Genomic DNA, 16,257 nt, shown 5'->3' with positions numbered 1-16,257 from the left:
GGCTGGGCCCCCGGGGGGCTGAGCCCCGGCGGGCTCATGACATGGGGGCACGCTGCTGCGCCCGCTCTGTCGCCTGCCATCTCCATCAACCTTGGCGAGGACAGCAGGACGCGATGGCAAGTGACGGGTGCCGCCAGCGCCGGGGGTGAGTGAAGGACGCAGGGAAGGCGGGGGGGACATGGACACACGGGTGGTGAGCAGCCCGGGGGCCACTCCCAGTGCCGCCCACTGTGGCCTCGGGTGACAAAACCGAGGTGGCATCAACCCTAATGGCACCTATGAGGTCCATGGGGTCATCGTCCCCCCTTACCCCCAAAAAACAATATGGGGGGTGCATCCCCTCTTCCACTGCCACATCTGTGCAATGTCCCCAAACCCCAGGGGACACATGGGGGACAGACACCCCCCCAAAAGAGGGGGGACCAAGGGGACACTCAGCAGCCATCGATCGCCCCCGCGTGTCCCCGGGCTCCCGCAGAGGCTTTAATCAGCGAGCACAAATAAATTAGCTGCCTTTAAGGAGGCAATTATTCCTGGGGGCATAACAAGACGGGGGGGCAGTATTTTGGGGTGGGGGCACTGCCGGCATCGTGTCCCCCCCTCAAAGCTGTTGCCATCATGTCACCAGTTGCTTTCCTGGTTATTTTCTCCATCGTTATCGTCTCCCCCCCCCCATCACCCCACTTCTTGTTATCTTTCTTTTTAACAAGTGCCTAAAAATATGCCATGGCGAGGTCACAGGCTGCATGAGTCACCGCCAGCACGGGGACGGGATGGCCCGGGTGGGCAGGGGGGGTGGGACAGACACACCCCGCTTGCATCAGGGCACTCGTTTCACCTGGAGGGTCAGAGGACATCCCTGGTCTTGGCCACTTCATCCTCACGATGGGGACACAGCCTCAGGTCACCTCACTGCTGCAGGACACTGTGTGGCACAGCCACCACCCCAGGCCACCTCATCACCCTGGGCAACCCCGTCCCCATGGCACGACCACCACCCCAGGCCACCACATCCCCAGCCCTGCTGCAGAGCTTCAGCACCACCTCGGGATGGCAGCGCTCCGTGGGTGGAGACAACACCCCAGGCGACACCGGCTGGGGACCCTGAGGTGCTCGCTGTCCCCAACCCTTGCACAGGGAGGGGGTGTAGCGCAGCCCCCCGAGCTGGCTTCATCCACCTGGAGACAACAGAGCGGCAAAGCTCCAAAGGGCCACGTCTGGGAGCGCAGGAGCAGGGAAAGGGACAAAGCTGGGAGGTGGCAGCGTAGACTCTAGTGACTGTGGTGGCAGCAGTGGCCGTGGTGGTGGCAGCAGTGGCCGTGGTGGTGGCAGCGGTGGCAGCAGTGTCGCCAGTTGCTGTGCTGACAGCGGTGGCTGTAGTGGCTGTGGTTGTGGTTGCAATGGTGGCAGCACCTGTTGCGGCGGTGGCAGCAGTGGCTGTGGTGGTTGTGGGAGCAGTAGTGGCAGTGGGGGCTGCAGGGACAGAGGCTGCAGTAGTTGTGGGGACAGTGGTGGCTGCAGCAGTGGCTGTGGTGACAGGGGCCGCAGTAGTGGCTGTGGCGGCTGCAACAGCAGCTGTGGTGACAGTGGCTGTGGTGACAGGGGCTGCAGTAGTGGCTGTGGCGGCCCCGTTCGCTGCCGCCACTCCTCTGCAAAGTTTAAGCAAACAGCAGCTCCCACACAATCGATCCCGGCTGTTCGCTTTGGCAGAGCTGAGTGTGGGCGGGGGGTGCTGCCAAGGGGACGCCGACAGCAGAGGGGGAACAGTTGGTGCTCCGGGGGCGCGGGTTTGGCCGGGGGGTGGCTATACCTGCTGCTCTCTGAGAGGCTCCTGGAGGAGGATTTGGGGAAGGGCGAAGGCAGCCGGGCCTGGGCAGGGGGTTTGTGGGGCTGGGGCTGGGCTGTGCCTCAGTTTCCCCTCTCACTCTGCCCACAGGACCACGAGGGGCCAGGGGCACAGGGACATTGCGCCCTCCACACCCACCCAGCCCCGCAGCTGGGGGTCAGCCTGGGTAGGCTCAGCCCAGGGGTGGCTGTAATTACCTGGGCTCAGCTGTAATTAGCACTTAGAGCTGAACACAACATAAGACCCCAATGTCAGCCTGGGGAGGGAGTAGCCATTCACAAACTGCCCCCGAAACCCTTGTATGTCCCCAGAGTGGGGTCTGAAGGGGCCATGGGAGGGGGACACACAGGTGTGGACAGGGATGGTGGTGTCAGGTCCTTGGGCAGGACCCCCAGGGCAATGGGAGCCTCTGTCCAGACCGTCCCCTGGCCTCAAGAGAGGACACCAGCCACCCCAGCCACCAACCTCCAGGCCTGTGTCACCTCCATCCCTAAGAAATGCCACCCCAACCACCTTGTTAGGAGGCAGAGGTTATTAAGAAGAGGAATGAAGAAGTTTTCCAGGCTGTGGAAGCCTGGGGAGATTCAGCACCAGCACAGATCAACATGGGAGCAAGGGAAGACCCCACAGACCGGTCCCGAGGTGGTGACCCTGGAGCTGGCCAGTGGGCTGCCTGGCTAGCCACAGGGCTGGCTGTCTGGTTGGCCAGGTTGGTGACTGGCCAGCTGCTTGGCTGGTGGGTTGGCCAACTGGCTGGTGGGCTTAAAGGCCAACTAGGCATATGGTTGGTGATCTGGGCGGTCGGTAGCCAAGTGGCTCACTGGCAGTGGGCTGGCTGGTTGGGCTGGGTGGTAGATGGCCATGGGGTGGGCTAGCTGGCTGGTGGGTTGGTTGGCTCATTGACCAGCTGATTGCCCATCTGGCTTGTTAGCTAGTTGTCTGGCTGGCCAGTTGACCAACAGGCTGTTTGGCTGACTGGCCAGTAGAGCACTGGGCTCGTTGCCTGTCCAGCTGTCTGTCTGTCTGGCCAGTTGCCCAGTTGGCTGGTGGCCAGGGGCTGGCTAGCAGGCCAGACAGCCGTGTCAGCCCTTGCCCCGGGGACAGCGACATCCAACGCCGGGCACTGTCCCTTGCCCAACGGAGGAGCCCGGCTGCAGGCCGGGGTGAGGCAAGGTGTGGGTGGCACATCCCTCCGTCCCTGTCCCTGTCATGTTGCTGCTCACCCTCTCGCCACGCGGCAATTAAGGGCTGCCAACATCAGCAGTTAATTAGCGCCGGCGGTGAGCGCTGCCAGGTGACGGCTGAGTGGCTGGTGAGGGGACGGGCTGGGGACATGTCCCCCCGGGGGCATGAGGGGTGGGAGTAGCGGGGACTTGGGCTGATGGCACCAGCTGTGCTGTCCTCGGGGTGCCCCACAGCCGGCGTGATGTGGCGGGGGTGCACAATGACAGCAGGGGACAGCGACGGGATGTGCAGGGGTGGCACTGGGGAGTGTCCTGTGCGATGACGGTGTGTGACACCCCGGGCCGTGCAGTGACGGTGACAGTGGGTGACACCCCGTAGGCCATCCGATGACATGGCACTATGTGACAGCCCCTGCACCAGGCACTGACGGTGACTCTGTGTGACAACCCATGGGAGCTGCAGTGACACTGCATGGCACCTGGTGGCCTCGCGGTGACAGTGACACCCTGTGCACTGCGTGGTGACAGTGACACCATGTGACACCCCAGGGAGCAACAGTGAAGCTGTGCAACATCGCGGGCCTGTGCTGTGTGACACAAGTGGGGCTGTGCAGCCATGATGACACTGTGTGACACCCCGGGGAGGTGTGCAGTGACAGCAACACTGTGCCACACGCCAGGGACCGTGCAGGGACGGTGACACTGTGCTAACACCATGCAGTGACAGTGACACCCGTGACAACAGGCACCGTGCAGTGACACTGGTGACACCAGTGCCAGGCAGTGATATCACACTCAGACCCCCAGGGCTGTCCCTCCTTGTGGGTATTGAGCCCCCCAGCCAGCTCACACCTGGGGCAGTCCCCACTGGGGGATGTCACCCTGTCCCTAACACCCACAGGGGGACATCCCGTGGGTGTCCCATGATCGGGTGCTCCAAGGAAGGGGGGGTCAGGAATGGGATACACGGGAGAAGGGTTACATGAGGGAGGGAGCTCCAGGAAAGGGGGTGCGGTGGGAAAAGGGGTGCTCTGAGGAAGGGATGTACTGGGGAGGGGGTGCAGCAGGGAGGGGGTGCACTGGGGAAGGAGGTGCCCCAGGTAGGGGTGCTCTGGCTCAGAAGGGGGTGCAGAGGGAGGGGGTGCAGTAGGAGGAGTGTCCGCATGTCACAAGCCCCCAGCAGCCGCAGCGGAATCGATCCGGCCACCGATTTGCACAGTCAAATATTTGGCTTTGTGGCGCAGGGCCGGCTCTGCTCGAGCCGCTCTGGTGGGCGTGGGGGTGACACTGATCCGTGATTGATGGCGGGACGTGGGGCAAGCAGGGCTGGAGGTGTGGCGGGCCTGGGGGCCGTGGCACAGCACAGCTCCTTCGGAGCCCACATGGAGCCCGCTCAGGGGGCAGCACCCGTGTCACGAGCGCAGGGTCTTAGCCGGGATGTCCTTCAGGGTGCCTCCTCCACGACCATAGATCGTGCTGTCGTTGCCACCCAGCCCACGGAGCTGAGCCGTCTGTCACCGGCGGGGGACACGGGCTTGTCTCTGAGGGGGTTTGACTGGGAGGTGGGAGGGGGACTAGGGACGCTGGGGCAATCCTGGGGCAGCACTCACAGCTGGGCACCGCAAAGCAACAGCCCCATGGCCAATCGCCTGGCTCCAGAGCCCTTCCCCGGTGGGTGCCAACACCCGGGCCCTCAGCCCACATAGGGAGCTCAATCCCCAGCTCCGCCCAGAGCCCCCAGACCAGGCCCCCACCAGCCCCATGGACAGCCCTGTGCTTCACCAACCCCTGAAACCAGTCGCTCCCTTGGCCCGCTAAACTCGTTAGCCTGCGTCAGCTGGGCGGGAGTGAAGCGCCAAATGCAATTACGGCCCTGACTCGCTCCCTTCTTCCACCCCTGGCCCCATTTATCGTGGAGGCAAGCGGGAGGGAAGCGGAATCAGCGCTTATCTTGGCCGAGAAATCGCGCTCCAGCCCTGGTTTATGGCTGGCTGGGAGGGACTCCAGCAGCGCCGAGCAGTTAAGGACCATTGAGAGCAGGGAGGAGTTGTTTGAAGGGCTCCCCCCACTTCGGGGATGCTCTCTGGGGCTGCACAGTGACTGCTGGGTCTCTCCAGATGGGCGTGACACAGGACCTGTGGGTGCACTGCAGGGCTCAGGGGAGGGCAAAGGAGTGGGAAGGGTGTCTGGCCCCTAAAAGGGGCACATGCTGGCTGGGGACACTCTGAGATGGTCCCTGTGCCTAAAGGCTGGCACTGGGGACAGCCAGGACACTGCCTCACAGGGCCAAGCCCGGGAAGGAGGGTGGGAACATCCTGGAGACCACTGGGTGCAGGAAGGAGGGGTGACCAAGGGCTGGCAGCACCCACCCTTCTCAAAGTGTGGGGACAAGGGGTGGCAGTGGACACAGGGGTACCCCAGGGGGAAAGCACCGGCACAGAGAACCACAGGGGGCCAAGGATCACATCCCAGGAAGCCAGAACTACCCAGAGCCAACATGGATCCATAGGAATCCCCTAAGCTCAGGGCAGGGCTGATGCTTCGAGCAGCTCCTGCAGCAGCCCAGGGATGTTTACTGGGAAGAGCATGAGCGCCCATCAGCTCTGCCTGCGTGTGCTGAACTTTACAGAGAGCAGCCGTGCCCCGGCATAGAAAATGACCTAGGAATGGGCTGGGAAGAGCTGTGGGAGCAGCCGCGGGAGCAGCTGCTGTTCAGTGTTTTATTAAAACAAAAGTGAAGAGCCAGCACCCGCCTCGCCCAGGCTCGGCTCTCCCGCCGGGAAAGTGCTGCCGAAGGAAGCTCAAACAGCAGGAAATGAGTCTGAACAAGGCAGAGCCCAGGTCTCTGCCTGCTCCAGGCTGTATCAGACCCTTGGATCCAAAGACAAGGGTGACCCACTAGCGATGGCTAGAGAATCAGAGGGTGGGAGGGAGGAGAGCAGCCACCTGAACACCCAACCCACGTGAACGAGGTGCTGTCCGTCCCTCCCAGGCAGATTTAACACGTTTCCATTAAATCAATGTGAAAAAGGGGAAATCCCAGGTCTAAACTCGGATTAGGAGGGCGGAGCTGCAGGGGATCACCCCAGGGACATTGTTGGAAGGGACAGAGCCCAAGAGGCCACCTTTTCCCAGGGAAGAGATTGTCCTGGAAGACATTAAAGTGAGATTGTCCTGTATTAAAGTTTGTCCTGGATTAAAGTGAGATTGTCCTGGATTAGAATGAGATCGTCCCAGATTAAAGTGCCTCAACTCACCAAAGTCCCACCATAGAGACCCACAGGGGGGACAATAAGAGCCTTCCCCCAGAGGCACAGCTGGTGGGCAAGAACCTGAACAGGGAGAAGGTGCTGGAAAAAAACCCCTGGCTACATTCACCTTGGGAACTGTGCAAGGAGACACCTCTCACTGCTGTCTGCATTCAGCTGGCAAAGCTCATTAACAGAGGTGGCCTTTTGGTGCCCTTTTCAAACCAGGGAATTCAGGCCCCTTCCTTGACTAAGAGAAAAGGTGAATTAGATGAGATGCCACAGGAGGAGTAACACCAGCCCCCCAAGCCCAGCGATGGCCGGGCCCACCGCCAGCCAGGCCCAGAGGAAATCCAGGGAATCTTCAAGGCGGATGTGGAGCCGCAGCACCTGCCGGTGGGTGCTCTCCCTGTCCCCCGAGTTGTCGATGATGTGAGTTGCCCACTGGAGCTTCTCCTCCAGTGGGATCTGGGAGCTGATCTGGGCATCAGCTGTGTCCATGTCCAGCCCATTCCGCCTCATCAGCCGTGCACACTGCGCCGGGGGGTCACTGCCGGGGAGGGGGACGGAGCTCAGGTGGGGTGGGAGGGAAGGGGGGTCTGCCTTCCTTGGGCATGAGGGGGGATAATAAAGTGGGAATGAGAAACATTCCCCGTGTCATTTCTGCCCCAGCCATCGGGTCAGCACTGCCCAGGATGATCCCGTTGTGTGTTTTTGGCACTCCCACAGCCCACAACACCAGGCAGTGCCCCAAATCCTGCCCCAGCTGATGGTGCACAGGCTGTAGAAGGCTCAAAGGAACAACATTCCCTGTATGATGGTGCTAGCTTCCAGGGAAAGCTCAAGAAGCTCCCTCAAGTGCACTAGGATAAAGGGAGGTGCCACAGCACAAACGGAGATGTTACTTCTCTCAGCGGGTTTCGCACCAGGGCAGTGGCTGAGCCCTCACCAGAGCAGAGAGATGTGACAGGCCCCTCTAAGAGAGGTGACCCTGTCCTCATGGTTCCTGGGGCACTTACCAATAAACCAAGACTGTGTATCTCATAAACTTGGTCAACCCGTGGGTCTCGAAGAGCAGAGGGATGTCCAGGATCATGTAGCAGTATCCTGTGGAAATAGCAACACCTCTCAGAAAAGGCAACAACGTTAACCCCCATTCCCAAATCCCTCCTGCTACACACACACCATGGCCATGAAAAGCAAAGGAAGTGGGAGCTCTACAGCTCCACAATTGCAGCAGAACCCGTTTGCCCTCCTCGTTCTTGCAGGGAGGAAATGGTTTCATTCCAAGTTTCCAGTGGGAAAAAAAAAACCAACCCTAACATGGCTGCTCTCAGACTAGAGGTGAAGCTGCAGAAATATAAGGAGGAGCTGAAACGAGGAGCTGAAATGAGAGCAGCAGCACCTGTCTGGCGAGAGCGGCAGCCATGCTGGGCTCTCCCGGGAAGCAGTGTCCACAGCAGGGTCTGCTCTCCACTTCTTCTCTTGTCCAAGACTTTGCCAGGCTGCAGTCATCTGAGCCAACCTTCCCCAGCTCAGTTTTCCTGCCTTTATACAAAGCTTTGGCTATACAGCTCCATTTTTCCAAGGGGAACAAGGAAATCCTTGCAGACCTCGCAGCTGTGGCACCGAAACATGGGTGAGCCTCTGGTCATGGCCCCAAAACTGAACCCTCACCAAAACTGGCCGAGTTTGGTTTAAAAGCACTGTCACCATGAGGAACAGAGCTTGCCACAGCCAGTCACTGTCCCCCCAGGCCCTGTGGCTCCCCAGTTTTCCCTGTGCCTCTGCCCTTAGCCAGCACCAGCTCTGTGGCCTCTGGGGAGGTGGAGATGCCCTGCTGAGCCTGGAGGAGCAGGAGAGGGGAAGGAAAAGCTCTAAGCCAGGACTTCACTCTCCTATGTGTGCCTCAGCCACAGAGACACCTCAGGTTTTGCTGCTGTCCCCTCTTTGTAACCCAGCTCCCCTAAAATCCGTGGCAAGCAGAACCTGGACAGAGACATCATCCAAGGAGCCCCATTCCACTGCATCTCCGCCCCCAGAGGCTTCTTGCTGCCCTCCAGTTTGATCGATCAGAGCTTTCCTTACACAGCGATCCTCAAGAGACAACGTCCAGCTATCCCAAATCATTAAATCCTGACTAATGAGGACAAAGCTGCCTGCTGAAGCCACACAGCACTCTCACCAAGGGCCAGCACAGCATCCGCCTCCTGAGCCCGCAGCCCCGGGTTCAAGACTCCATCTCTGCCTCCCGGCTTTCCTGCCTGTTGCTTTCTTTGCGTCCCTCCTCCTCCTCACCCTGCAGCAGAGCTTGGCCCCATGGAGCCCTTGCACAGGTCTGTTCAGCACTCACAGGGCTCCAGCTCTGATAAGCGCTGCGGATCCAGACTGGCTCTGTGAAGTCTGTCATACACGGAGACCTCCGGAACAGCTGGTGATCTTATCTGGCATTTCTCCAGCCCTGCCTGACAGTTGCATTTGTTCCATATATTGGGGGGAAGGCAGGACTTTGGAGCCCACAGCTGTCAGCCTGTCCCTCACCTTATCGGCGCTCTGAGGGCTGCACAGCTCCCACCAAGGCAGGGGGCAGGGAAGGATATTTGGCCATTTCAGGAGTGTGACATTATCTGGGGGGTGATCTCAGCACAGGCCCCACAAAGCTGCTCCCAGGCCCCACAGATACACTTTAAACCACAGAGGAAGGCGGTGAAGGGCCGCAGTGAAAGGCAGGAGTGAAGCAGGAATGAATGTTCCAAAGGCCACCACAGGTAGAGCACAAAGGCTGTCACTCAGCGTCCCTTCCCCTTTTCCGTCCCTGTCCCTCTCCCCACATTCAGGGACAGCTCCTGCCCGAGAGGAGTCCTTGAGGACTGGGACTTGGCCTCTTACCGAGCACAAAGTACTTCAGGATCTGCTTCAGCATCTCCTTCAGGATCTCGGGGTGGGTGATGGAGTTCAGCAGCCACCCTTTCTCCGGCTGGGAGAAGATCATGTTTCCAAGAGCCTCGCGGTTTATCTTGCCATTCTCCAGGAGGATCTCAGTGCCGAAGTACCACAGGATCTGCTGGTGGGCCTTGGAGTAGGGCTGCACCACTGAGAACATCAAACAGTCGGGGGTTAGGGCTGGTTTTACAGCAGCATTTGCATCAGCAGCTGCCCCCAGATGGGGTTTGGTCATGAAAAAATGGAGCTGATCCTCGACGGGGCATCACATCTGCCTCCAGCACATCTACCTCAGCACCAGCTCCTGCCAACAGCCGTCCCAGCCCAAGGTCCCTTGTAGGGCTGACACCTCCTGGGAGATCAAAGTGTCCTGCAGACATTAATTCAGCACCACAACCCTCCCAGCCCGTGCTGCTGCTCGGGGTGACAAGTCAGCAGGGCGGGCAGGAGGACACGGCCATGGCCACATGCCAGGGCAGGGGCAGGAACTGGGCTGAGCTGACTCCCACCAGTGAGGAATCAATCCAAAGGGACCAGGACCAGCTGAAAACCTCAGGACTACATGAACACACACTTCTACAACCTGTGTCTGGCTGCTGCTGATGTGGTTTCTTTTACTGTCTTTGACCTCAGTCACTAAATTCTTCAGGAAAATGAACACAAAAAACCTTCTAAAAGCTCAATCCCCAATCAGCCCTTGCAGGGACTCTGATGTTACAGGAGTGTATAACTTTAAAGCCACCAAAAAAAATCACTGACAAAAGGGATGCAGCAATAAAATCATAATTAAGCTCCAGCTGAGGGTAACCGCAGTGAAGGAGAGAGCAAATAATCATCTCTCCCAAATCCAGGAACATTGCCACAGGTTGTAACCTCAGGCCAACCTCATAAAAGTCTTTAAGACCAATTTCTCCCTCCTGTGGAATATCACATGAAGGCAGTTTTGGGATGCGTGAAATCCATATAGTAAACAAATACGTATAAAAAAGGAATTGGAGGAAAATAAAGTGATTGGTAGAGAACTGACACAGACTGTCTGTAGTGTTTTCCTACCGTCTCCAAGGGCTTTTAGTACCTCCAGAAAATTTCCTGCACCTCGAGGGGAATTACAGTGTAATAAAATGTTAAAGCATCACAGTTTTGAGTGGCTACACAGTAAGTTCTTCACCAAACAGAAAAGTTCTGGCACTTCAAAATGACACCATTGCACCACAGCTCAGCTGCAGCCCCTGGACCTGCCACATGCAGGATCCACAGAATCCCAGAATTCCAGGTTTGAGTGGGAAGGGACCTTAAAGACCACCCTGTGGGCAGGGACACCTTCCACTATCCCAGGTTGCTCCAAGCCCTATTCAACCTGACCCAGGACACTTCTAGGGATGGGGCAGCCACAGCTCCTCTTGCCAAGCTCTCTGTTCCCCTTGTTATCCTTGTGGGATGGAGGGGTTAACACCTCACAGCTAATCAGGGAGAGCAGCGTCTGCTCCAGTCCCGCTGAGGCAACAGACCTGGAATTCTGGCTCTTCCCTCTAGCCCAGGCAGCACATTTGAGAACAACAAGAGGCAGGTGTGCAGTGCAGGAGCGTGGACCGAATTCCCTGACCTGGGATCTCTGGAGCCGCTTGTTTTTTTTGAGCACATAAATTTTGAGGTCTGATCTGTCAGTGTCACCAAGAAAACAACATGCAGCACAGAGGGACATGGTCTGAAGTTGTGCCAGGGGAGGCTTAGGTTAGATATTAGAAAGAATTTCTTTACAGAGAGGGTAATCAGCCATTGGAATGGGTTGCCCAGGGAAGTAGTGGATTCTCCATCCCTGGAGGTTTTTAAGAAGAGACTGGATGTGACACTTAGCGCCATGGTCTAGCAACTGCAGCGGTAGTGGATCAAGTGTTGGACTTGATGATCTTGGAGGTCCCTTCCAACCCAGCTGATTCTATAATTCCATGATTCTCATTCAAGGCTCTATGATCCCACTCCACATAACTGAGTGACAGGATGGGTGTCCTGGATGTCAGGGGGACACTGGATTAGCCAAGGGAACCACATAAATTTTGCCCAGAGTTGGCTTTCAAAGCTGGGAAACATCACACTCCAGGAGAGAGAGACTCAGGGCACGATCTCTCCACGGTGTTTCTTAGGACACGATCTTCTTTTTTTTGTTATAAAAATTATATCCTAGTTCCAATTCCCCCTCCCTCGAAGGCAGCTCCACAGCCTCATGGAGTGGGAAGCGGGAGGGGTTTGGATGTACCCAGAGCACCCTCTGCCGTCAGCGCCTCCCGGCAGCGATCCCAGTTGTCAGGGGAACCTCAGGGACCAGGATCAGCCACGGAAAACTCACCCTCCCTGGCAATAAGGTCAGCGTCGATCACGGCACAGCACAGCCCAGCTCCCACAGCATGGCCACCACCGTGCTCTTCCCTGATGCAATCCCACCCGAGAGTCCCACCAGGAACATCGTGCTCTGAAAGGGGAAAGAAAGGAGCTGGAAAACGTGCCAGGACAGGGCTCTTTTTTATGCTGGGCACAGCAAATATTTAGCCCAAAACAGGTGGCTTCATTCGAAGTTCATTCTCTCTGGGTATTACTGAGACATCGGCAGGATTTTGGCACCCTCTGGTCTGGGAATCCCTGTTTCACAGGCTGCAGGATAGTGCTGGGTTAAACGAGGCTTCCCTGGACCCTCCTAACTCTGGATGTGCCACTTGAGCCAGCCCTCAGTTCCTCCAGCTGGTTTATCTGCAGCTGCAGCAACTTGTTCCCCTTTAGCACCTGCACCCACCAAATCACAGTCTCACCTACAGCACCATAAACCATGGAATCATGGAATGGTTTGGGTTGGAAGGGACATTAAAGCCCATCCGTTCCCACCCCCTGCCATGGGCAGGGACACCTTCCACTAGCCCAGGTTGTCCAAGCCCCTTCCAACCTGGCCTTGGACACTTCCAGGGATCCAGGGGCAGTCACAGCTTCTCTGGAAAATCCATTCCAGCCCCTCCCCACCCTCACAGGGATAATTCCTTCCCAATATCCCATCTATCCCTGCCCTCTGTCAGTGTGAAGCCATTCCCCCTTGTCCTGTCCCTCCCTCCCTTGTCCCAAGTCCCTCTCCAGCTCTCCTGGAGGCCCTTTAGGCCCTGGAAGGGGCTTTCAGGTCTCCCCAGAGCCTTCTCTGCTCCAGGTGAACCCCTCCAGCTCTCCCAGCCTGACTCCAGAGCAGAGGGGTTCCAGCCCTGGGAGCATCTCCATGGCCTCCCCTGGACCTGCTGAGAGAAATCAGAGGAAATTTCTGGTAGGGTTGGTGAGGGTGACAGTGGCAGAGTCAGTGACAAAGAGGAAGAATTCAGGAAACATTTCAACGTGGGAGAACACAAGCACTGGGAGGGAGAGTCCTGTTCGATCCTGCAGCCGGGTAGGGGAGATCAGCCACCTCTGACATAATGGGGACACAGAACCCACAAGGCACTCAGTGCATCCCATTCCCACACTGCCTGGTAGCCCAAGGAGCATGGAAACCACAGCTCTGAGCAGCAAACTGGTGTTTGTGAGCGGGCAAACACAGCCTCAGACACAGATCCTGTGCCTGCCCATGGCCCTGAGGCCGGGGGGGGGGGGGGCTGGTGACCCCCCAGCTCCTCTCGCAGCTCCTGCGCAGAGATCACTGCTCAATCCAGACCCTGCAATCCTCTAAATCCAAAAGGCTCTGTAATGCTGAGGCAGCTCTGGAGGGCCGAGGGGACTCCTGGGAGTATCAGCACACACAGGACCCAGGTACTTACTGCCTGCACTGTCCCCCATGGAACAGGGGGCTGCAGGAGGGCTGAGATGGGCCAAAACACAGCACTGTGTCCTCTGGTCTGGAAAACGCACATAAAAAAGACACTTTAGTCATAATTTGCTCCTACAAACGGGACTCAAAAACAGAGTTTAGGGGGAGACAGGGGTGGGTGAGTCCTATGGCAGTGGAAGGCAGCTCAGCAGAGGGAAGAGGCAGAGCTGGAGCAAAAGCCAGGAGCTAATGCCAGCCCACAGCAGCACCATGTGCTCCTTCCCCTTCCCAGACAAAAAGATAGGGAGAACTCCAGCAGCAACAAGGGGGAATAATCCAAAAGGACTCAGAAAGGGCACTTCTGATAAACAGCAGTGCTTTGGGGTGGCTGACAAACACCCCAAGCAGGACCTGGGAGTCTTCCCTTGTGGGCTCAGTGTGACAGAGGGGCTGCTTTTTAACCCAGCAGGTTAAAATCCTGCTCTCCCACCAGGATTTCATACACCTGCTGCAGCCTCACAGCAGCTGCACAGGGAGGCTCCACATGCCTGTTTTTTTGAAAAATACACTCAAAACTCGGCTGCCCATGTAGAGTAAACACAGCGCTTTAACTGCAGCAACATCAGCGTTCTGTCCTCCAGCCTCAGCTGGGACTTGCTCCCAAAAAACCTTCTATTTCTGTCCATCTGTAGCAGGAATTACTGCAGGGGGAAGCAGCCCTTGGAAGGGTTGTCCTGGAATTCAGGGCCAGCCAGGGCTTGGAACACTCGTACTGTCTGCCCCCGCGACCGGCGGCGGAGGAGAACAACAACGAGCACTGCAGCGACTGCGAGAACGAGGCCGAGCACGACTCCAACCACAGCTGAGCCCAGCGGGGATACCTGGTGCCCGGGCCCGGCGGGTAGACCCGGTGTCCGAGCCCGGCGGGTAGACCTGGTGTCCGGTCCCGGCGGGTAGACCTGGTGTCCGAGCCCGGCGGGTAGACCTGGTGTCCGAGCCCGGCGGGTAGACCTGGTGTCCGGGCCCGGCGGGTAGACCTGGTGTCCGAGCCCGGTGGGTAGACCTGGTGTCCGAGCCCGGCGGGTAGACCTGGTGCCCGAGCCCGGCGGGTAGACCTGGTGTCCGGGCCCGGCGGGTAGACCTGGTGCCCGAGCCCGGCGGGTAGACCTGTTGGCCCGGGCTTCCGGGCCGACCCGTTCGCCCAGTCGGGCGCGGCCGGCCTCGTGCCCCGCCGGGTGCTGTCGAGCATCAGGTCTACCCGGTTCCGGGGCTGGCGAGCATCAGGTCTACCCGGTTCCGGAGCCGGCCGATGCGGCCGCCGCGGCCGCCGCCGGCGGCCTGCGCCCCGGCGGCGTCCCGGCGCAGGGCCACCAGGTCTACCCGGCTCCGGCGGGACTTAGGCGCCTGTCGGCATTTTCGGGGTAGACCTGTTGTCGCGGCCGGCCCCGGAAGTCGGCCAAGGGGTCGCTGTCGGGCGCCGCCTCCGGTTAGGTCTAGGCGAGAGGCGGCCTGCTCTCGCGCGCCTCCCCGCTGAGGAGCCTCGAGCCGCTTCGGAGGCGCGGCGGCGCCAGGACGCGTCTGTCCGTATTGTGGGCAGGGGTTGTCTAGCAGCGCGGGTTCCGAGGGCCCCTTTTCTTCCGCGTCTGCTGCCGCGCGGCCTTCGGCGCGTGCCACGGGCCGGCCAACCCCACGAGCGGCAGGAAGGCCGGCGCGAGAAAGCCGCGGGGCTCTCGACCGGCTTCCTCGGGCGGGCCCGATGACGGGAGAGGAAGACGAGAGCCGAGCGCGAAAGCGCAGCCGAGGGAGTGCGGGACTGGGACGGCCGAGGGGGGCCCGCGGGGGCCCGACAGCAGCGTCCAGCCCGAGCCGGTGGCGGCTGCCGGCTCCCTGAGGGCCCCGGGCGAAGGCGATGGTGTGCGAGGGCGGCGAGGCGGCGGCGTCTCGTCCTTTCGGTGGGCCGGCCTTAAGCCGGCGCCCGTCGTCCGGCGGCGGCGGCGGGCATTGTTGCGGGCGGTTGGCGGCCGGGGCTCGAAGGGCCGAGCCCGCGCGGGCTTTTTCCCCGGCCGCCTCCCGAGAGCCCCGAAGATGGCCCGGGCCTGGGTGGCGGCGCCCTGTCCTCGGCTGCCGGGCGGCAGCGGTGCCGGCGGCGTGCCGGGGACTGGCGGTGGGCGTGCGGCCTCGCCTGGGCCCGGCCGGTTGCCGGAGGGGCTCGGTGACGGGACCGCCCGATGGTCGGGCGAGGCGGCGCCCTCGGCGCGCCTCGGCTCTTTTGTTCGTTCCCCCTTCCTCGGCCCTAAGCCGGGGACCCGCCCAGCGGGCCGAAGGCGGCAGCGCCGGCCGGCCAGGCTGTGGCCGGCGGCCGCGCCGGCAGACCGAGAACCCGACAGAGTCGCCGGGGAGCCCTGGGGACGCACGATGGCCGTTGGCGGGCGAGGCGGCGGCGCCTCGCCCCTCCCTCCTCTTAGGCCGGCGCGAGAGCCACGGCGGCCGGGCGGCCCGTGCGGTCGGGCCTGCCCCGCCGGCCTGGCTGCCGGAGGGCTGGGTTCCGCGAAGGTCTGTCGGCCGGGGGCCGGGTTGCGGGCGAAGTGGGGCGCCCTCCCGGCCTTTTTTTTCCGTTTTTTTGATTTTTGCTCCGGCGGCCTTAAGCCGCAGCACGCCGAGCGCGCCAGGGAAGAGAAAGTGCGTGAGAGCGCGAGAGCGGCCCGGCAGCGGCCGACCGCCGCCGAGGCGCGAGCCCGTGGGCAGCGAGAGGGAATCGGGGAGCGAGGGGCGCGGGCCCCGCCCCGAGCCCCGGGCGGCCGTGGCTAGCACGGCGAGCGAGAGGCGCGCGTGCTTTTTTCTCGGGGGCTTTTTGTTTTTCTCCCCGTCGCCGTCCCCCGGCCTTTCTGGGGGAAGCCGACGGCCGCGAGGCGGGCGAAAGCCGGTGGCCCCGCGGCACGTTCGGTGGCGCTTTCGCACGCTGGAGGTGTGCCGCTCTGCGGGGGGCGGCCGTGGGCCCGGCGGGGCCGGAAGCGTGGGTTGTCCGGAGCCGGGCGTCCGGCGGCACCCGCCTCCTGCCGGGCCGGGAGAGAGCCGTGGAGAGTAGCGTGCGGGCCGCCGGCGTCGGCGGCCTGGGGCACGTGCCGTCCTCCGCGTAGTGGCAGGCTGAGCGAGAGTGGCCGTGGGGCCGTTCCCCGAGTGACGATGGATGAGGCTTTTCGGGAGGCGTGGGAGAGGGCCCCCGGCGGGCCGGCGCTCCTCCGTGGCCGGCCGAGAGGCGCGGCG

General features: G+C 60.6%; 2 protein-coding genes across 2 annotated transcripts in view; both read right to left on the bottom strand.

Moving 5' to 3' along the window:
• Positions 1 to 5,736: 5,736 nt before the first annotated feature.
• On the bottom strand, positions 5,737 to 12,208 carry LOC135408808 (dephospho-CoA kinase domain-containing protein-like). Its single transcript, XM_064643796.1, is given in 5 exon segments — positions 5,737 to 6,828; positions 7,298 to 7,385; positions 9,168 to 9,371; positions 11,566 to 11,605; positions 11,608 to 12,208. Coding segments are annotated over 5 exon segments (690 nt in total). The 5' UTR covers positions 11,683 to 12,208; the 3' UTR covers positions 5,737 to 6,545.
• Positions 12,209 to 14,247: 2,039 nt separating this feature from the next.
• Positions 14,248 to 16,257, bottom strand: part of LOC135408806 (collagen alpha-1(I) chain-like) — a 3,892-nt gene continuing 1,882 nt past the window's right edge. The window contains exons 2-3 of the mRNA XM_064643795.1: positions 15,932 to 16,257; positions 14,248 to 15,878 (exon numbers count right to left, since the gene is read on the bottom strand). The exon at positions 15,932 to 16,257 is cut by the window's right edge and continues 590 nt beyond it. Coding sequence (XP_064499865.1) covers positions 14,248 to 15,878; positions 15,932 to 16,257 — 1,957 coding nt within the window. The remainder of the gene's footprint in view (positions 15,879 to 15,931) is intronic.

Source organism: Pseudopipra pipra, unplaced genomic scaffold (genome assembly GCF_036250125.1).
Source record: "Pseudopipra pipra isolate bDixPip1 unplaced genomic scaffold, bDixPip1.hap1 HAP1_SCAFFOLD_66, whole genome shotgun sequence".
NCBI classification, from domain to species: domain Eukaryota; kingdom Metazoa; phylum Chordata; class Aves; order Passeriformes; family Pipridae; genus Pseudopipra; species Pseudopipra pipra.
This window is presented reverse-complemented; position numbering and strand designations above follow the sequence as displayed.